The 21,920-nt window shown below is 37.2% G+C and overlaps 1 protein-coding gene across 3 annotated transcripts in view; it reads left to right on the forward strand.

Annotated features, from left to right (window-relative positions):
- HMMR (hyaluronan mediated motility receptor) overlaps positions 1–20,225 on the forward strand; it is a 26,585-nt gene extending 6,360 nt beyond the window's left edge. The window contains exons 4-18 of one of the 3 annotated variants that reach the window (XM_081137455.1): positions 1,704–1,751; positions 4,517–4,705; positions 5,715–5,801; positions 5,890–5,990; positions 7,405–7,479; positions 7,615–7,793; positions 8,258–8,406; positions 9,715–9,929; positions 12,239–12,355; positions 14,355–14,501; positions 14,780–14,935; positions 15,023–15,122; positions 15,761–15,937; positions 18,046–18,208; positions 18,786–20,225. In XM_081137455.1, coding sequence (XP_080993581.1) covers positions 1,704–1,751; positions 4,517–4,705; positions 5,715–5,801; positions 5,890–5,990; positions 7,405–7,479; positions 7,615–7,793; positions 8,258–8,406; positions 9,715–9,929; positions 12,239–12,355; positions 14,355–14,501; positions 14,780–14,935; positions 15,023–15,122; positions 15,761–15,937; positions 18,046–18,208; positions 18,786–18,805 — 1,923 coding nt within the window. In that variant the 3' untranslated portion in view covers positions 18,806–20,225. The remainder of the gene's footprint in view (positions 1–1,703; positions 1,752–4,516; positions 4,706–5,714; positions 5,802–5,889; positions 5,991–7,404; positions 7,480–7,614; positions 7,794–8,257; positions 8,407–9,714; positions 9,930–12,238; positions 12,356–14,354; positions 14,502–14,779; positions 14,936–15,022; positions 15,123–15,760; positions 15,938–18,045; positions 18,209–18,785) is intronic. The other 2 variants (XM_081137453.1, XM_081137454.1) reach the window with 2 other exon arrangements.
- The last annotated feature ends 1,695 nt before the right edge of the window (positions 20,226–21,920 follow it).

A 21,920-nucleotide genomic window follows, 5' to 3' on the forward strand; every position in this document is an offset into this window, starting at 1 on the left:
ACCCTGATCACCTGGATCCCAGGTCGATGCTCAACCCCTGAGCCACGCCCGGCCGGGCCAAATTGATTTTTTAATGTGATAAGGATTCCGAGTTGGGAAACTGAAGCCATAGGTTGAGCTTAGACTTGTTCATTCCTTTGGCAATTACTCCTGTGTCTCTTATTCTGGAATAAAGAGTTGCATGTCTAATAAGGACATGATTAGTCAGCCACATGTGGCTACTGAGCATTTGAAAGTGAAGAACTACATTTTTAATATTTAATTTTAATTAATATGCATATATTTAAAAGCTGATACTTGATTCTGTTGTTGGAAAATTCTCAAATGTTTTCAGAACAACTTAGGCATGCAAATCTACTTTTTCACCTGTATGTTTTATGAAATCTAAATACAGATAGATATTTCTGATGAAAATTTAGAACCTGAATTGAGATGTGCTGGAAGTGTAAAATGCACAGCAAATATTGAAGACCTGGAACAAAAAATATAAAATACCTCACTAATAATTTTATACTAATGACATGTTGAAATAATATTTTTGGTATTTTGGGTTAATTAAAATATATTATTAAAAAACCTTACTTTTTAAATATCGCTACTGGAAAATTTGAAGATGAATATATGACTTGCATTATATTTCTCTTGGGCAGCAGTGATATAGACATTCTTCTTGGAAATTGATGTAAATTTCCTGGAGAAACAGTTCTGAAATTTTTTTTATTTTTATTTTTTAAATATATCTTTATTGATTCCAGAGAGAGGAAAGGAAAGGGAGAGAGAGAGAGAAACATCAATGATGAGAGAGTCATTGAACGAGCCCACAACCCGGGCATGTGCCCTGACCGGGAATCGAACCCTGATCGCCTGGATCCCAGGTCAACGCTCAACCGCTGAGCCACGCCCATCCGGGCTGAAATTTTTAATTAATTATAGAATTCAAAAACCCTCTTAGAAAACTAAATTAAAAACAAGTCTCAAGTTTGTGCAAAACCTCAAAATTATAGGCCTTTCTTGATAGAAAATGCCATCAGGTGGTAAATTAATAAATGTGAGACTGATGTGTAACCCCCCACACTTAAAAACATATAAAACAGATTTCATTTAAGATGTGTATGCATTTTCTTCCATTTTTAGATGGAAAAGATAGTCATTCTGTTTTTCGATCATAGTCTCAAAAAGCCTGTTGCATATAAAAAGATGTAGTATGAAAATTATGTCTTATTTAGAATAAAGTAGATTAGGAGCTTGTACCATTTCAGTTTTTCTTTATTTCTTTGAATTTTCCCCCCTCTTTGGCTATTTAAGTTTAAACTGATTTCTCTTTGTAAGATTCTTTTCTTTCTGAGATAGCATGATTAAATATTCAAAATGCATTGCTGTTTAACTTTAGAAAGAAGCAGTCAGTCGCTTTAGTCATAAAGCTCCAGCTGTTCTTTTCACTGGACTTGTTAGGAAGATAAACAAACAAAAAACAAATCTATTGGGATCAAAACTTTTAAGCCTGAAATATTTTGAGATTTGAAGAACCTTTTCCCTCATTTAGTAAGGAACCTACAAAATGTTTAGTAGACTCAGGGAAATGTTTAAAATAGAAATTAACAGTTTGGACTCCTCATTGTTTTCTGATAACTAAAAATCAAATTCATTTGTGATGTTCATTATGCTTACATTTGATCATCCCTTGTTCTTTGACTTTTAAATAGAAGGAATCTCAAAAGAATGATAAAGACTTGAAGATGCTGGAAAAAGAGGTAAGCAATGCTTTCAACTTACTGGAAAATAAATGTGCTCTATACAATGGAAAGAGTTCCATAGAATTAAGAGACAGGGATTCTGTTGCAGCTTGAGGAGTCACACTGGGTGGCAGACACACCATCCAGACCAGTGCCTACAGGGTAATCACTCCTTGGCTCCGACACCACGCGTCAGAGCCTGGTTGCCACTGGGATATGCTGGCGAGTCAAGTTGTTAGCATACTAAGGGACAGGTTCAAGATAACCCGCTTAATGAAACAATGACAATAAAAATCAATATGTTGGTTTACTACAATTATGTATAGGTCAAGTATTTACCTTTACTTTTCCTATATGCTGCTCTATATGTTAAGAGAGTGGCTAGCTAGGGAATTGCTTAGTGAGCATGAAATCCTAGCAGGCTGGTTGGATTGTGATGGAGCTGTGCTAACCTGACACATTTCTCTGCACCATTGGTATAGGCCTTTCTCAGGGATAAAATGATTTAGGGCTGCAGTTACGTGGTAGCTACTCACCATATGTGATGATTTCAGTTAAATAAAATTTAGAACTCAATTTTTCAGTTAGTTCAAATGCTCAGTAGCCCCATGTGAGGAGAGGCTACCATACTGGGAAGCATTTCCCCCATAGCAGAAGTTCCTGTTGATCAGAGCTGACCCAAGTAGCCCATTCACTTCCCTCAGCAGGGATAAGCTGGTCCCTTCCAGCCTTGCTTTTCTCTCTGTCTTTTATCCATGTTTCCGTTACTGGTTCTTTCCGGTGGACCTATTCTTTTGATGCACTAAAACTTTTCATTGATTATAGTAGAACTTTTCATTGATTACCACGAATATGTCGAGATAACTTTGCAGATCTCTGTCCTGGATGCTACCTGATCCTTTTGTATTTACTTTAATAATATTGGTTATCATTTTATTGAGGATACATGAAAAGGATTAATGGGGGAGGGGTAATATGTGAATCTCAGATAGCAGGTAAGGGGCAGTGCCAGGATTCAAACTGGTCATTTGGGTCAGTTAATCTTTTAGAATAGAGATTTTAAGCCTCAAATTATTTGTGTGTTTCTTTAACGTGAATTAATTGTCAGTATTGAAATGTAAAGTTTCATGCAAAACAATCAGATTTCTGACATCTGTTGGCAGAAATCAGATCTGACAACAGTGTTTCCACATTCCCCTCCTGGGTAACAATCTACCACAGTTGTGCAGGATGGCCCCTTTAGACCCCACATTTGTTCAGTCCTCGCCTGGCCCTCTTTGCTTCTTTATGTTATCCGCTTAGTCGTGTAGGCATTTGAGTTTACAAACCCTTTTTTGGAACTTAAGCTTCTTTAGCTGCAAAATGTATGATGCAGATTATCTCACTGTTCTTTTTTCTGCTGTATGATACTATGCTAAAAACACCAGTTATAAACATAGTGTGTATATTATAAGCATAGAGAATCTTATGGTAGGGACTCTTAAAGCCCGGTCAGTCCTTAGCATCAAGTTCATAGCCATATACATATAAGTGGTGCTTAATATATTGTTAGTTAAGCAATGTTGGCTTAAAATACTGAGATTAGTATGCACACAAAGCCAATGAGAATACAAAATACTTTTCATAAGATTTAATACAGCTATGTTTTCTTGATGCTTTTATACCCAGCAAATAGTCTATTTTGGTAAATGTGTTCTGTGCACTAGAGAAAAATATGTATTTTGCACTTGTTGGGTATAGTGGTCTATATATGTCAGTTCAAGTGAGTTAATAGTTTTGTCCAAATATTTACTGATATTATTCTGTCAGTTACTAAGAGGAGTACTTTTAAAATTTTAGCTCTGTGAATTAGTCTGTTTCTCTTTTAATTCTGTCATTTTTTTCTGTTTATATTTTCAAGTTATGATATTAAGTACAGAACAAATTTAAGCCTATGTCTTCCTCTTGAAATGACTGTTTTACCATAAAATTCCCGTTTATTGCTAGTAGTATTTTTTGCCTTAAAATCTACTGTGTGTGATATTTACATAGCCATATCAGCTTTTGTTTTGTTTTGGTCAATCTGTCTGTGTCCCATATTTATAGTGCTATCTCATAAGCATCTGGGATCATTCTGCTTTACCAGAAAACTTCCTTTAGTGTTTCTTGTTGTGCAGGCCTACTGTTATCAGACACTCTCAGCTTTTTTTTCTTTGAAAAATCTCTATGTCACCTTCATATTTAAAGCTTTTCATTCAGAATAGAATTTTATATTGGCAGGTTTTCCCCTCCTGTGTTTGAAGCATGCCATTTCATTGTCTCTGGCTTCCACTTTTTCTTTTGAGAAATATGTGGTTTTGATTTGGGGTTTGGGTTTCATCTAGTAATTACAGAAGAAATGATGGCTTGCTCATGCCTACTGCATCCTACCAAGAATTCCAGTTCTGCCTTCTTAAGACAAAAAAGTGATTTAGCATTTTAAATTATAATTTGATTTCATATAGTTAGGCCTAGAGAAAATAAGAGCTCTTATAGGTAACAATCTTAAAGATGAATAAAGAGTTTAATTACACCAGGAAGTTTATGGTGATTAAAATCCTGTGTTCTTGAAATGCTTACTGATTTTTAAGACATATCATAAATTAAATATGATTCTTCACACAGCTAGTGAAATTAGGATACCTGAGAGCATGTCACAATCTGGTTTTCCTAGAACTTTGACATTTTAATTATCAGTAGCAGCTAGTTATGTTGGCATTGTGTCATTGAATCATTCATTCACTCATCACCTTGTTTCCATCCAGATTCGTGTCCTCCTGCAGGAACGTGGTGCTCAGGACAAGCGCCTCCAGGATCTGGAAGCTGAGCTGGACAAGATGGAAGCAAAGCTAAGTGCTGCCGTCAGGGAAAAAACGTCTCTCTCTGCAAGTAATGCTACACTGGAGAAGCAGGTCACTGAACTAACCAGGACTAACGAGCTACTAAAATCTAAGGTATTCGAACCACACAATAATAATTATAATTGAATAAATAATAAAAATACTAGTTGTTTGGGAATTTTAGACTCTAGTTTAGTCTTTTTTTCCTTCACTAACCGTACCTTAAATATTAAGCTACTTCCAGTAGGAATTATTATTGTATCTTTTTTATTATGTTGCCTGATACATAAGAAGTTAGAAACAAACTTGTTACTTTTTGTTTTAATGTCTGACATTTTCTCACCCTCCTTCAAAATAACCCCCATAAATAAGGACATGAATCCAAGTTGCAGAATTTACATCTAGAAGTCACTTTAAAGATCCTTCTTTGAAATGAATAGTAGTATAATAGTAGGCTTCCATCTCAAATCCTTTTGGGAAGGAAGTGAAAAATGAAGAAATGTGTTCAATCAATAAATTGTGTTTATCAGGATTAATATAGTAATAGGACTTAATGTGGTCATTTTGCTTTTTACAGAAGTAGAAGGTAGCTATAAATCACTGTTCAGTTTAAGAGTCATTTATTTGGGGCCTGTGATGTGCTGGGGGCTCTTTGCTTTCAAAGGGAGTGAGGGTGCGGAAGAATGAAACACGGGGAAGGGAACAGATTCCTGGGCCCCATCCAGGAGGATCTGACTTAGTTGGCCTGGGGTGGACCCTGTAGTCCTCACATAATTCCAAGTAGACCAGGGAATTCAAATGTGTTTTGTTAAGTAAACACCCTTTATGAAATCCTCTCCAAGAAGCCTGTTTTACAGCCTTGCAATGAACATTCCAGCATATAGAGGCAAGTGACCACCCAAGCTACTTTCAGCATTAAACCAGAAAGTTGCATGGAGTGAAAGGAGGAGCAAGCACAATAGCATAAATAGTAATCTGGTGTTGGTCAAAGGCTGTTTGCTCTGTCAGAGTGTATTGCAGGCAACTAACAGTCCCAATAATTGGTAGATCAATCAGTATTTAAGTGATTTGACATAGGACTTAGAAGATATTTCTGAATCTTTTACATGTTTGTCGTACTTAGTTTTCTGAAGATGGTAACCAGAAGCACCTGAGAATGCTGAGCCTGGAACTGATGAAGCTTAGAAACCAAAGAGAAGCTAAGATGAGGGTAAGCGACGCCTCTGCTGAGTGCGCAGGGCCTGGACCTGTGGATCTGAGCGAGTTCTTATTTCCTGCAACCTATTTCTGTTGTGTAGAGCCTGATGGCCAAGCAACAAGGCATGGAGGCGAAACTGCAGGTCACCCAGAAGAATCTCCAAGAGTCTCAGGGGAAAGTAGCCCAGCTTGAGGGGAAACTGTGAGTGCCCAAAGGGAAGAGGAAGCCTTCAGTTCGGGTGTCACCTCTCTCCCCTGCTATTGTTTCCTGGGACCTGAACCTTCCCACAATACTTACCTCTTTTCCTTCCTCTCATTGCCTTTATTTCTTTATCCAAGTGACAGTTGAGACCTACTCATTCCCAACCATTTTAGGCTGAAAAGACCTATGATTCTCGTTACTTATGTGCTTCTCTGTATCGGTGATGATTTTTCTAACGGCATGATCTTGCGGAAGAGGTGAAGTGGACCAAACTGAGAAGCACTGGTATAGGGGGCTGTGTTCAATGCACAGCTCTAGCCCTGTGTTTACTACTGAGCTGCAGTGGACATACAATAAAATGCACAGATCACAAGTAGTCAGTTTGGTGACTTGACGGTTGTCTTCCCTGAATAACCACCGCCCAGTACAAGGGAGAGTACTGGCATCCCTCCCTCCGTGCACCCTGTTCCTGCCATCCCCTTGTAATGGCCCACCCCTACGGCTCCGACTTCCATCATCATAGATTAGTTTGGCTTTTGGGGACACATTTATCATTGTCTGCACGTGTCTGTGAACGTGTGTGTGTGTGTGTGATAATTTGTTCCTTTTAATTTCTGAGTAGTAGCCCACTATGTGACTCAGCCTCCATCTGTGTACTCTTCTCCCGTTGATCAATACTTGGGTCTCCAGTCTCTATTATAAATAAGACTGCTATGTGTGCCTCTTTGCAGACATGTGTTTTATTTCTCTTGAGTAAATACCTAAGAATGGAATTCCTGGGTCACAGGATACGTGTATAACACTTTCAGAAACTCAAAGTGGATGAACCGTTTTCATGCCCAGTTAGAGTGTGTGATGGTTCCAGTCCAGTGGTCCCACATCCTCAGCAGCAGTTGATGTTGTCAAGTGTGATTTCAGCCCTTCTGATAGCTGTGAAATAGTATCTCATTTGTGATTTTAATTTATTGCTATTAATGTGAATTATATTTTTATTGACCGTTCATATGTATCCTTTTGTTAGATGTCTATTTAAGGCTTTTGCCCATTTCTTAAGCTGAGGTTTTTGGAGGAGGTCAACACATAAGCTTTATGGAATACAGAATGGTATCTTGTACATGTGGGGGTGGGGAAACCAGAAAAGCTGCAAAAAAGATTATTTTTCTAACACTTGGAGTGTTGTGGATGATGAGTCTTAATCATCACAGCCCTTTATCGGACTATATTTGGAAAGCTTTCTCACTTAAAAAAAGTAAGTCTCCTATTTGCCTATATTAAATTGTCAACTTGAGATGCCACATAAATTAACAGTTCAGAGGTTAGACTCAAGAATCAGCCTACCTGATAAAATAGTATCTGATACAGAGTAAGCATCGTGTGTGATTATTATATTAATATATGCACCTTTTTTTTTTAGCGTTTCAGTACAGAAAGAAAAGGTTGATGAAAAATCTGAAACAGAAAAACTCTTAGAATACATTGAAGAAATAAGGTAATATCAATCGACAGTAGTTTTAAATTGGTCCTCATTTTGTTGAAGTGCAGTGAATACATCATTTTGATCTTCTCAGTTACTTTTCCCTGTACTTAAATAGTGTGCTCTTCATAATAATCTGTCTTAATGCAGTTGTGCCTCAGATCAAGTGGAAAAATACAAGCTAGACATTGCCCGGTTAGAGGAAAATTTGAAAGAGAAGAATCATGAAGTTTTAAGCCTTACGCAGTCTCTTGAGGAGAATGTTGATACGTTGTCTAAACAAGTAAAAGACCTGAATGCTAAATGTCAGCTGCTCAAAAAAGAAAAAGGTATTCTATGTTTATAGTTTTACTTTCTTCAGCTAAGTACTACGTGCAATATTTGAGAAAAGCACTGCTATGTTTAAAAACAACTTCTAAAATAGTTATATAAACAACAAAAAACCCTGCTCTACATATGAGAATTTTAGTCTTTTATAATGTTTGTCCTGTTTATTTTAATATGTTGCTTGTCTTGATGTAAATATATACTATTGTGCAGTATTCGACTTCTCCATATGGTGGCCAATTAAAATTGGTGACACATAGAAGTAGGTTTGGGGGGTTTATCATATAACATATAGAGTAATGATATAAACATAGAGGGGGGTTTTCCCTTTGAAAATTTGCTCTCTGTTGACATGCTATGTATGTTAATGAAATATGTATGGAGAATGAACTATAATGGGAATCTGGGTTGCTCAAAGCTAATATTAGTATCTATCGACAACATTGTTAACGCTTCCCTTTGCCAGAAGACCTCATCGACAGGGGCAGAGAACAGGATGAAAACCTGAGCTCCGAAATACAAAACTTAAAAGAGAAGTTAATTCTTGAGAAACAAGAACTTGAAAAGCTACAACAGAAAGAGTTGCAAATTGATTCACTTCTGCAACAAGAGAAGGTAATTTTCTACAATATAAAATAAAACTACTACTTATTTTATGTTGTACATTTCCCTGTGGTCAGAACACATTTAAATTGTATATATCCTTTGATCCACCAATTTTATTTTTGGAACTTTATCCTGAGAAAATAATCATGGTTTTGCAGCAGATTTAGCTACAAAGATGTTCGACACAGGGTTATTGATAATGTGAGAAAATTATAAGCAGCAGATGGAGCAAAATAAGGAAATTGTTTAAAAACCTTTCCCAGCACATTCTTGTTGTTAGATTACTACATAGGCTTTTACAGTTGTGTTGAAAAAAGGGATCTAATTACACAAGAAACAAACTGACAATTTTTTAAAATCCAGATTACGTAAAAAACATTTTACATGTCAATGAGAAAAAAGTCCACTAAGAAACAATGGGCATAGGGTAGAAATAGATAATTCTTAGAAATAGAAATTTAGATAGCCTATAACAGTTAATATATGTTCTATCTTAGTAATAATCATAGAAATGGAAATCCTTTGTTTTTTCATTTAAACGATTGGCACAAATGTAAACATTTGATAAATAAAATAGAATAAAATATAAAATAAAATAATAAATTACCTTTGTGAGAGTTAGGCAATATTATATTATATAAATATTATATTGTTGAAGAACCTGCAACGACTGAAGGAATTAAATAGATCTGTATATACTATACTTGAAAATATCTCAACAGCCATTTTTATGTTTTTTAAATGACCTTTAAATACACAGTATATAACTTATGTTTTAAAAAGTATATAAATATACGAGAAAAGACCATAGGCATATATACCAAAGTAGTGTTTATTTCTGGAATGAGAAAAGCAAGATTGGGGTGGGGAGTAGTCAAAGGCAGTTTTCACTTTATAATGTCAAAACTTTTTATAATGGTAATTTACTTATATCTTTTTATCGGCATGTACTCCTATAACTTTAAATTTTTTTGATATAACATTGAAATCATAGTCCTTTTATATATCATATGACAAAAATATGTGATAAAAGCCATTTGTAGAATATGATTTCAGTTTTATGAGAAGTAGGCTTGTGTATGTGTGTTGCACAGAAAAAAGACTAAAATAAAGCATCATAATGTTGACAAGTTATAGGATGTAATCCCTGACAAAGGGAATATGATATCTTCATATTTTTTTCAAATTTCCTTGAGGATCTTGAATTTGGTATTTTTCATTATCTGTATCTTTTCTGTCTTTAATAAAGCCTCACAAATTATTAAATTAAATTATTTAAACCTTTCTGATTATTCCTTGGTTCTCTTTTGGATGCAGGAATTATCTTCTAGTCTTCAGCAGAAGCTGTGCACTTTTCAAGAGGAAATGGTGAAAGAGAGGAATCTCCTTGAGCAAGAATTAAAGCAAGCTCTGGATGAGCTCGACAAGTTGCAGCAAAAGGAGCAGCAAGGTGAAAAGCTGGTCCAACAGCTGGAGGAAGAAACAAAAGCTAAAGCTGAAGAACTGAAACTTCTAGAAGAAAAGCTGAAGGGGTTTGTGTTAATAAGACCTCATACTTACAGAGGACTTCAGATTTTACAGAATATTCTTCTAGTACATTCTTTTGGGATTCACACATCAGTCACACAAGTGGGTGAGGTTAGAGTCATTTTACAGTAAAGGAATAGCCACAGAGAAAGTACAAGCAGAGGATGTACCTGCAAACAAGCGTGATGGCCAAAGTCAGAGCCACACCCTTTCTTTATTTAAAGCCAGTGGTTTAATTTAAGAGTTTTAATACAAAAATGGCCAAAATTTTGGGTTCCTATAACTACTCTCATGTTTTCTGAAAATGATTGGACATTAACGTTACAACAATAATAGATTTATTTATTTATTTATTTTTATTTTTTATTTTTTTAAATATATCTTTATTGATTTCAGAGAGAGGAAAGGAGAGGGAGAGAGAGAGCTAGAAACATCAATGATGAGAGAGTCACTGATCGGCTGCAGCCCACAACCCGGGCATGTGCCCTGACCGGGAATCGAACCCTGATTGCCTGGATCCTAGGTCGATGCTTAACCGCTGAGCCACACCCGGCTGGGCACAACAATAATAGATTTAGAAAAATTCCCAAAAAACTAAGATTCCCACCCTCTTATAAGACTCGTTTCCATTTTTGTATATAAGTACATCATTTCACATAGTGTAAGTTATATCTTTAATTACTTGTTTTGAGAGAACACAAACACTTCAGAAATAACAGTCAAAAAGCAAAATGAGGAAAAATCAACCAGAATTGGGAAACATTCGAAAATAAGAAATGTATCATTAGAAGTAGAAAGACTGAGATCTTATGTTTTGTTTTGTTTTTTACTCTAGTTTCATATTGTTTTCATCACGTTATGTGTCCCCCATTACCTTTACTTAAATTAAAATGTCCAGGTTGATTATTGAATTCAAACTGCAAATAAAATAATTATATTATTTCAATCCTTGGGATTTCATCACTAAAATTTTTCTAGCATGGACTAGGTCTGAGCCTCTTCTGTTTTCTTTTAATGCTTAGTGATTTAAAAATAAAAAATAAAAAAGCACACCAAGGTTTTTATATTTACTGCTTTTGGGAGAATAGCACCAAAATGTAATTAGGGGGATTGTTCTATACTGACACCAGTCTCAGGCAATAGTTTCTTTAAGAACCTGAATAGATGATCTCAGTTTCAGAAAGAACGTTGAGATAATCATTTATCCTGACCCAGAACTGGTCCAGAGGTCAGGAGATAAGCAATTTATGGCTAGGTCTGTTAACTAGCTGTGTGATTCTGAGCAAGACAGCCTTAATCTCTGTAATTTACTATTTTATTAGATAATAAAGGAGTTTTATGAGGTGGTTTCTATGGTCCCTTTCTGCCTGGAAATGTTATGCTAAAAATAAAAACTAAAAGAGTTGAAAGTGCTTCCTCTAGGGGGCAGTAAAGAGACTATTTTTATTATAAAAATATTACTTTTATTAATAGTACCGTTAGTACCATTTGATTGCTTTTAACTGCAGTTGTGTATATTTTTAAATCCCCTACTCATTACAGAATGAATTCAACCAGCTGTTATCTAGTGTCAAACTTAGCCTGTAAGTGAATAGTGCTTCTTATTTATGGTTTTTAGTTCCACATGTTCTTTAAAAGTTATCATACACTCATGTGCATATCTAAAAATTTCTATCATCATTTTGGTAATGGATATTATTTATAAAGATGACTAAAAAGCCATTTTGTCTATGCAAAATAACCCACTAAGTAAGTTATTGAATCTTTGAATAACAATTTATTATGTAGGTTATGGATATAATAAAAATCTTCCTAATCCTATAACTCTTTTCAAAAGAACTTTTAAAACAAAGTGTCTTTAACTGTACTTAGTATCTCTTAAATGTCTGCCTGCAGAGAATTAAATTTTATTCAGTCCAAGTGCTTTTTGACTAGTAATTCTTCACATTCTTTAGTCTTAGCTGTTGCTATTAAGATTCTCTTTGAGTATTTTTATCCTACTTTCTTCCAAAAGAGTGTTTAAACTAACTGCATAAATACATGTGATATAAAAAGATAAATGTAGAAATAAGTAAGTGAAGATGAAAACAAAAGTAAAATCAGAACAGGAAAGATGAGATGAAGCCCTACATACTAAACATGCTATTCAATGTCGTCCATAAATTTAGATCTAAGCTATCCAGGAGCTAGTGTAAACGGGGATGTGGGATTCACCTTTGACACCCATAGTGTCAAAGGTGAATACTAATAATCTCTTTCTTAAGGCAGTGATTTGTATTTAGCAGTTTATCTTTTCATTTTTCATTTTTCTTAGGAAAGAAGCTGAACTCGAGAAAAGTAATGCTGCTCAGACTCAGGTCACCCTGCTGCTGCAGGAAAGGTGTAACAGTGCAGAGCAGAACCTTGGGGATGTCACTGCTCAATTCGAAAGGTATTTTTATCAGGAGCCTGCACTCTCAAGCATAATAAGAGCAGGGAGGGGTGTTTAGGGAAAACCGAACAACAAAATCAATCACACACATAAAATTATTGGTATTACTTTAAATTCCACAGTGACCGACCATAAATGGACATTTAGTGTTGCCTGGTATATTAATTTCCCTTTGATTTTAATGTGGTTAAATTTGTAGATTTTTATGTGAACACTTTTGCGTCTCATTTAAGATCATCTTTTTATCCCAAGAACATAAAGATATTCACCTATTTTTCTTCTAAAAGCTTCTGTTTTGCATTTTACTTTTTCGCTTAAAACTGATTTCTGTGTGTGCAGTGATATAGAGATCAAATTTACTTTTGTTTTTCCATGTGGATAATGAATTGCAAGTGCCCATTCACTAAATAGTACCTTCTTTCCCAAGGACAAGATCTTTATGTGATACATTATGTATAACATAGATATATACGTGCACACACACACACACACACACACACGTCATGTATATGTATGTATCTATTTTAATTATAATGTTTCCATCAGAACAGAAATATAAATTATATAAATTTTATTTTATATAATTTTTAGTGCTGTTCTCAATCCTGTACAGGTATTTCCCTTTTTATCACTTTGAAAAATAGTGTCTTGGGAGGTGTTTAGCCATTCTATGACTCCACTCACCATCAGTATACTAATACCATTAAAGCTTATTTCTTCAAACCACACATCTCCATTCAGCTCTGTGCCCATGTGTCCAGCTACCTACTTGACATCTCCAAGTGGATATCTCACAGTCTCCCAATGTAACCTGTCTAAAACGACTCTTGATCTTCCTGTCTCTTTCTGCCTCTGGTCTCTCTTTTTTATTTCAGTCTCTGGCATCTCCCTAGCTTCTCACTCCATAAATCTTAGTGTCATCTCTGATCCTTTTCTCTCTCTTTCTCCCAACACCTCATCTATTTCTGGAATTTTAAAATTCTGCCTCAGAAAGAGATCTCACGTATTTCCATTGCCAGCTCCTTAGTCCCAGCCTTTTTCGTTCACTGGGACTGATAATTGCCTTCTAGTTAATCTTTCCATGTGGCACACCTGCACCTTCCCCAGTCCCTTCTCCACATGTGTCTGGAGTCATCCACACACTTAGAGACCTCAGGTGACCCTTCGGTGCCCTGCAGTGATGAGTGGCCTCCACTCTCCCTAGCTTCTGCTCTTACCTCTCTTATTTATTAGGCTCCAGTCTTATATTTTTTCTTTTTGTTTTTTTGTTTTGCTTTAAAATATGGAATGCTTTATGAATTTGCGTATGATACTTGCACAAGGGCCGTGCTAATCTCTGTTGTTGAAATTTTTAGTATATGTGCACTATGTTTGACCTGCCTCTAAGCATCTTTTCCCTCTGAAATACTTTCCCCTAACTGCCTCCCCAAATCTTCCTTGTGCATCATGGCTCAGCTAAACAATGAATTCTTCAGAAAGGCCTTTTCTGCATCACCAACCGAAATGTAGGGTCCCCTGTTTTATCAACTTAAGGAGCTCTGTAGTTTTGCTTCCTAACACCACAATTTTAATTATATCCTTTTTTTTTCCCCAATTTTTTTTTGGTGTGTGTGTGTGTGTGTGAAAACCTGAAGAGAGGCATTTGCCTGTTTTCCCAAAAAGAACATGAACAGAGTAAGTGCAGAGATTTTAGAATTTTTACTTTAGAATAATTTTCATGTTTGGTAATGGGTTTTTTCATCTCTGTATGCATACTTTCTGCATGTAGTAGGCACTTGATTTTTTTTTTTTTTTTTTTGAAGAGCAGCGTATGAGGTATAAGCTCATTAGCACTGACCTCAGAACACTGAGTTCTGACTGTGTAAATGCATAAATTGATAGATACTAAGGTTTTGTTTGTTTTACCTAAAATTTTACAAACTGTACATTCATCTGCTATCTATTTGTCATATATACAGTAGTTAGAAAAATGCTTTAACTTGTTTTTCTTGTTAATAAGCTATAAAGCATTAACAGCTAGTGAGATAGAAGATCTTAAGCTGGAGAACTCATCACTTCAGGAACGAGTGGCCAAGGCTGAGAAAAGGGCAGAGGATGTTCAGCATCAGATGCTGGCCATGGAGAGCTCAAACCAGGAATATGCAAGGTCAGTGGGAGAAGCAGAGCCTGCCACACTCCGGCCCTCGGGCCATCAAGAGGGCTTAACGCTGCTGAAAGCCAGCTACCGAGAGATGCAGGGCATTGTAGCTGGTCTCATGGCTTGCTTTGGGTGATCTCAAATTGCAAATTAAAAATTTAATTAAAAAGATAAAAATTGTTGAAGAGAGGTCCTGAAGTTAAAAAAATAATAATAAAGGAAAAGATGAAAAGTAGTTAAAATGGCTGTAAAATGTTCAATGGACTCGTCTTCTCTCTCAAACCAAGGATGCTTCTAGACCTGCAGACCAGATCAGCACTCAAAGAAGCAGAAATGAAAGAAATCACAGTTTCTTCTCTCCAAAAAGTAACTGACTTGGAGAACCAGCTCAAGCAGCAGGGTGAAGACCTGAAGAGGCAGCTGGCGGAGGAGGAGGCAGCAAGGTAGTCCCGGCTCAGAGCCCAGGGCCACGCACCTCAGTCCTTGTCTCTAAGGCACTGCACTACGTCTTTAATTAACTTCCCTTACAGGAAGGCTGGGGAAGCAGACACAGTGGCAGAGTTAACGGAGGAGGTGAATAAGTGGCGTCTCCTCTATGAAGAACTATATGAGAAAACAAAGCCTTTCCAGGTTTGTCAGTTAGGACTAAACATACTCTTGTTTGTTTTAGGAATTCACCTTGTTCCCTCTCACAGTCAGGACAGTGGCCTGGTTTTCCTGAAAGGTCATTTTGCTGTGCATTTAGTGCCAGTTTAACTTCCTATTCAAGATGGCTTATAAACTTTGTTAAATTATTATGCATACATTTTTTTAATAAAGCCTTTATAGGCTAAAAAAAATACCTCCTAGTAAGAGACTTCAAGTTAATAGCTTAGAAGACTCTTTTGACCATTAATGTATGTAAATTTGTGATAATTATTTTGTTGTGATCTTTCTCAAGTTAATACACCAATCTTAAAAAAGCAGCAGCAGAAATGCTAATCTTGGCACTTAAATAGATTAGGAGTGCTGGTTATAATGCAATCCAGTTGATACAAATAGGCTGGCTGACTGGACTTCTTTTCTTGTTTCTTTCCCTCTTTTTATGATCTTTGAAATGAAAACCACACAATTTAAAAAAAAATAGTCTCACAGAATTTATGGAGAGCTCTGAGAACATATCAACAAAATCTGTTTTATGTTCATTTTTTAATTTTTTATATAGTTGACATAGACAAGTAAGATTTAACAGTTTTAAGTTTTAACTTGATGTAAAATCTATTTTTCAGCTACAACTGGATGCATTTGAAGCAGAGAAACAGGCTCTATTGAATGAACATGGTGCAGCTCAGGACCAGCTCAATAAACTGAGAGATTCGTATGCTAAGTTATTGGGCCATCAGAATCTAAAGCAAAAAATCAAGCACGTGGTGAAGCTGAAAGATGAAAATAGCCAACTCAAGTCGGTGTGTAGAGCAACAGTCCCACGGAAGACGCGGCAGAGGGCTGTTTTTATTCTGTTTATGACGGTCAAGTAAAATGAAGGACTTCCCTATCAGAAAAGAGGAACATCCATCCGAGAATTAAGGATTTATTTTATTTTAGAGTGCTTACCAGATGGGTGTCAGTGTTCTCCAGTTTTCTAACTACTTCATTAGTATGTTGAAAATTACTAGAGTGATTGGAAAATTTCAGAAAGGTTTACACATCCATTTCTGTTTTGAAAGTAACAAAAGCCTTGATATAAATAAATACTATAAAGATAGGCAGTGTTCAAAAATAGTTAGGCCTTTAAGTTTTTTATTTTATTGTTTTAAATATATTTTTATTGATTTCAAAGAGGGAGAGGGAGAGAGAGAAACATCAGTGATGAGAGAGTCATCGATCGGCTGCCTCCTTCACGCCCCACGCTGGGGATCAAGCCCGCAACCCGGGCATGCGCCCTGACCGGGAATCGAACCTCGATCTCCTGGATCCTAGGTCGATGCTCAACTGCTGAGCCACACCCAGCCGGGCTTTAATAGCTTTATTGAAATATAATTCACACACCATTTAAAGCGTACAACTCGGTGGTTTTCACTATAGTTACAGATAGGTGTAACCATCGCCACAGTCAATTTTAGAACATTTTTAATCACTTCAAAATGAAACCCCTTACCCTTTAGCTATTATCTCCCTATTTTCTCATCCACTCCTCCCACCCACCACTAATCTACTTTCTGCCTCTAAAAATTTTCTTATTCTGGACTTTTTTTTTTTAATCAAATAATATGTGGCCTCTTGTGTCTGGATTTTTCCAGTCAGCATAATGTTCTCAAGGTTAGTCCGCGTGATAGCATGCACCAGTACTTCATTCTTAGTATTTTATTTTGTGGCTATGGCACATTTTATTTATTCATCTGTTGCTTGAAGGACAGTTGGGTTGTTTTCACCTTTGGGCTGTTATGAATAATGCTACTGTGAACTGCCATGTAGAAGCTCTTGTGTGGACTTACGTTTTTGTTGCTCTTGGGTTATCTAGGAGTGAAATTGCTGGGTCATATGGTAACTGTTTAATCACGTGAGGAACTGTTGGGCTGTTTTCCAAAGCAGCTATGCCACCCTGCATTCCAGCAGCAACAAAGGAGGGTTCTAATTTCTTTACCTCCTCAGCAGAACTTGTTATTTTCGGACTTTTTGACTCTAGCCATCCTAGTGGATGTGAAGTGATACCTAATTGCAATTTTGACTTGCATTTCTCTGATGCAACAGGTAGCTGAGGGCAAGATGAGAAATGTTGATGCCCTGCTTTTCCTGACAGGAAAAGCTTCTGGCAAGGAGCTAGCAGGGGAGGGAGCCCTGGGATCTTGGCTGCAGCAGTCCAGTGTGGAGCTCTCACCTTCCTAAGCGGCAGTGGGGACACAGGGGGCAGGCTTGTGCAAATAGCACAGACTCTTCCTTTTTACCACATTTTCGTAGATTTGCCTGAATAGATGTTTCTTCATTGGCTCTTTTGTCTTAGAGCCACTTATGGAGGCTTTAAATGGTTGCCTCTTTCTAATGTTTCATTTCACTAGGAAGCAGGTCAGTGGAGTCCCTCATGCTCTTATGCTGGAAGTTGATCTCGGCCTTAAAGTTAGAGATGAACTTTTATCAGAAATACATCCTTGTACCTGTAGAGGGGCAAGAAGATTTAAATGACTTGTTATCTCCTATATCATAGTTGTTCCAGGTCATTTTGTAAATTTAGTCTTTTTTTTTATTATTATTGATTTTTCGAGAGAGAGAGAAACATCAATGTGAGAGCTAAGCATTGTTCCACTTCCTCCTGTATGCCCCCTACCAGGGATTGAGCCTGCAACCCTGGCATGTGCCCTGACCGGGAATCAAACCGGCAACCTTTGGGCACATAGGACGGTGCCCAACCAACTGAGCCAGGGCTAAATTCATAGTCTTAAAGTGTCTATCTAGTAGTGATTTTTGCCGTTTGGTTTGATACTTGAGCTGAGCAACTTTGGAATTTGTCAGTAACATTGCTTACACACTTCACCAGCGTCATCTTAAGTAACTGTTCATTGTCTATATTTTTCTGTAGGAGGTGTCAAAGCTCCGCTGTCAGCTTGCTAAAACAAAGCAAAGCGAGAGAAAACTTCAAGAGGAGTTGAATAAAGTTCTGGGTATCAAACACTTTGATCCTTCAAAGGCTTTTGTTCACGAAAGTAAAGAAAACTTTGTTCTGAAAACCCCGTTAAAAGAAGGTAAGAAATGAATGTATACAAGTGTCACCTTCCTTTAGATTTGCTTTTAGAGCATTTAGTAAGTTATCCATTTTTATGAACTGAAAATTTATTGACAGTTTCTGATATAAAAGAAATTCTTCCTGAGATTTTTTTGTGAAAAGACTTCTTCCCTCCTTCCATACTTTCTATTTTCCTTATTTCTGGATCCCATCTGTTCTTCAAGCCCATTGAAACTACCTCTTCCTTGAAGCCTTGTCTGACTTTTTTGCTCCTACCCCCCTCTCCCCCTGCACCAGCCGCCCCCCAGAACAATTCCCTCTGACATACCCTTAGCATTTTAACCTAAATGTCTAGTTTGTAGTTTTGGAGAAGTAGATGTTGTCTCTTTCTTGACATTGAACCTTTGTATCTTTGACAATAAATCAACATAAGTCAAAACAGTGAATGAAGAACTATAAATAAAATTATGCTACGGAATGCAAACATTGCTTCATCTGCCTTACGGAAGACAGTAGAGGCCTGTTTTTAGTTTATGCTGACTGATGACTTGGTGTTGACTGAGAACACTAACACTTCTTTTTAATAATCCCTCCAGGCAATACAAACTGCTGTTGAGCTCCTGTGGAGTTTCAAGAATCCTGCAAGTAAACACCTGGAAAACCAACTAAAGATTATTTTAGTCTTATTCTTGTTGTTGTTGCTGTTATTATGTTTGTAACGAATGCTTTTAAATGTGTTTAACATAAACTTCCTATTCTTAGGTATCTGAAAGCAAGGTCAACATTTTCACCATTATGTCTTCTGACATTTTATTTTCTATTGTCCTTAGTTCCTCCCTGTTGTTCATTTTCATCACTTCATTCTAAACCTTCCACTTGGCTTTCCAGCTTTCCAACTTGTCCCATCAATCAACATTCTTTTAAAAATCACTCTCATATTATTATTCCCCTATTCTGAAACCTTAGATGCTTTCAAGATTCTAATCCCCAGGTTTTTTAGTTTGATCCTGGATGGCTTTTCTGATCTGAACCTCTTAAGCTAAGACAAAACACCTTGGCTTGTTCTTGCCTCTACTTTGATTGTCCTAATAATGTTTACTTTGTTTTACCTGTCATCTATTTACCCAGTTCAAGTAAGAAGTAAGGGCAGGCTTAATTCCACAGTCATCTCTCTCTTTTTTTAAAAAATATATATCTTTATTGATTTCACAGAGAGGAAGGGAGAGGGAGAGAGAGAGAGAAACATCAATGATGAGAGAGTCATTGATCGGCTGCTTCCTGCATGCCCCCGACTGGGGATTGAGCCCGCAACCCAGGCATGTGCTCTGGCCAGGAATCGAACCTTGGTTTTCTGGATCCTCGATCAATGTTCAACTGCTGAGCCACGCCCGGCCAGGCCACAGTCATCTCTTTATCTCTTACCAGAGTCACTGAGCTGGTTAATGGATTGCAGATTCCTAGACTCTATCCCAGTCCTACGAAATTAAAATATGGGTTTTGGCCTGAAAATCTACATTTGAAAGGAACTCTACAGTTAATTCTTAGATAGGTCAAAAATCTGAGAAACACTGCTCTTAACTCTTTTATTTATTTATTTATTTTGAGAGTATGTTTATGAAAGCTGGGGATAGTGAAACAAGGAAGGGCTTAGGACAGAAGCAGCACCAGGAGAGAGCCTAGGCAGGGCTACTTTGGCTCACTAAGGAGTCAGAGAAAAGGGAGTCTTGGGGACAGGTTCAAGGGGATATCTCTGGACGAGCTGCTGCTGCCTGCAGCTCCCCTGGTTGCAAGTCTCGTGGGGACCCTTGCAGTTTAGGAGATGTGGGCCTGTGGGGGAAGAAGTACAGGAAGGGAAGGGCGCAGGAAGAAGGCCTATGGGTGAAAAAGAAGGGAAAGGCACTGGCATGCTCCCAGGAGGGGGAGAGCACTCAACTAACTCTAGAGAATTTTTCTTATACTGCTTGGCGTCACCTGACTACTGGGTATTTGATTAGTATTTCTGTACTGTGAAATAAAAGCACACATTAAATCATTAACCCAATTATTCAACTCGTATTATATGAAGTTATGTTAATGCTCCTGTTTAAGGTGTATTTATTATCTGTGCCCTCCCCTCCCTACCTTGTCTCTAGAATTACAAATGGTAGTATACTATTTAGAGAGTGGTAATTCTCCATCTGAAATTTCTGGTTTACTGTTAGTGTATTATAAGCCACCTTTTTAAGTAATATTTCTCCATCAATGTACTAAAAGAGACTATTACAATTAGAATTGCTTTTCATAATAAATGATTTTATTGGACCTTAATGCATAGTTGAATTTTTAAATGCCATTATTTGAATTAAGTTCAGAGGAAATGTAGAAATCAGAAAATTTGTATAATAAAGTGAAATGGTTTAGGAATTTTGCTTTTATCTAAGATGGAATAACAGGATCGGATTCATCCATCCTCACCTCATCCCCCCCCCACCTAAAACTACCAGAACCTAGACAAGGTAATTATTTTTGAGATGTTAGATGTGAGCCACTGAAGGACAATCCCTGAGAGATGGGAAAATGAAGGTGAGCTCTACACTTGTTCCCAATTTACTGCCTTAAGAGAATTTTTAAACGAGGATGTTGGGAAGGGGAAGGCGGGGAACCCAGGCAGAGCCCACCCAACCACCCGAGTTGAGATCCAAGGATACCAAAGTGGCTGGAGTTTGCAGGACAGGGTACTAGAAAGGAGAACATCGCCTAAAGGGAGGACTCTGGAGCTGTACGAAGGGCCCCTCAGGTATTCGTTAGTAGTGCACATGAGGAAACTATTTGAGGCCAGGGAAAGCCCCACCCCCTAAAATTAGAAGTAACAGTGCTCAAAGCTGACACAAGGCTAGAAATATTGGCTGTTACCACCGGCCACGCTGGGAAAACCTAATGATGTATAAGGCGATGGGTGGGATATACAGAAGGCTTTCGCCTCAGTACTGGGTAATACAGGTAGACCTCATTTTATTGCACTTCACTCTATCGCACTTTGCAGATGACGTGTTTTTTACATGATGGTTTGTGGCAACCTGTGTCGTAAAAGCCCATTGGCATCAAAAAGATTAGAACTTGCTGAGAGCTCAGGTGATTATTAGCATTGTTTTTTAGTAATACAGTATTTTTAATCAAGGTGTGTACATTGTTTTTTAGACATAATGCTATTGCATTCTTAATAAACTACAGTATAGTGTAAACATAACTTTTATGTGCACTGGGACACCAAAATGTGTGATTTGCCTTCTTGGAATACTTGCTGTATGGTGGTGGTCTGGAGTGGAACCCACAGTATCTCCAAGGCGTACCTGTGATTAGTCCTAAAGTGAGCACTGCTCTGGTCCCACCTAACTAATCTTACAAGGAAGACCTGAAAGGATCAAACTATGTCTAAGAAATTGAATTACACCCCAGAACAAAGCTCAAGAGTATTTATAGGATTATAGAAATATGAAGCACTCTTATAGCAAAGAAAACAGTGAAAAGCCAACCTACAAAAGTTAAGAAAATATTTGCAAACTATATACCAGATAAGGAACTCCTACAACTCAATAGCAAAAAACCCCTAAAATTTTTAAAATGGGTGAGAATTTGAATATACACTTCTCCAAAGAATACATGCATGGCCCTGGCTGGTGTCGCTCATTGGTTGGGCGGAGTCCATTGCACCGAAATGTTGCCGTTTGGGTTCCCCAGTAGGAAGCATGCAG

This window comes from Miniopterus schreibersii, assembly GCF_964146895.1.
Source record: "Miniopterus schreibersii genome assembly, chromosome: 4".
NCBI lineage: Eukaryota > Metazoa > Chordata > Mammalia > Chiroptera > Miniopteridae > Miniopterus > Miniopterus schreibersii.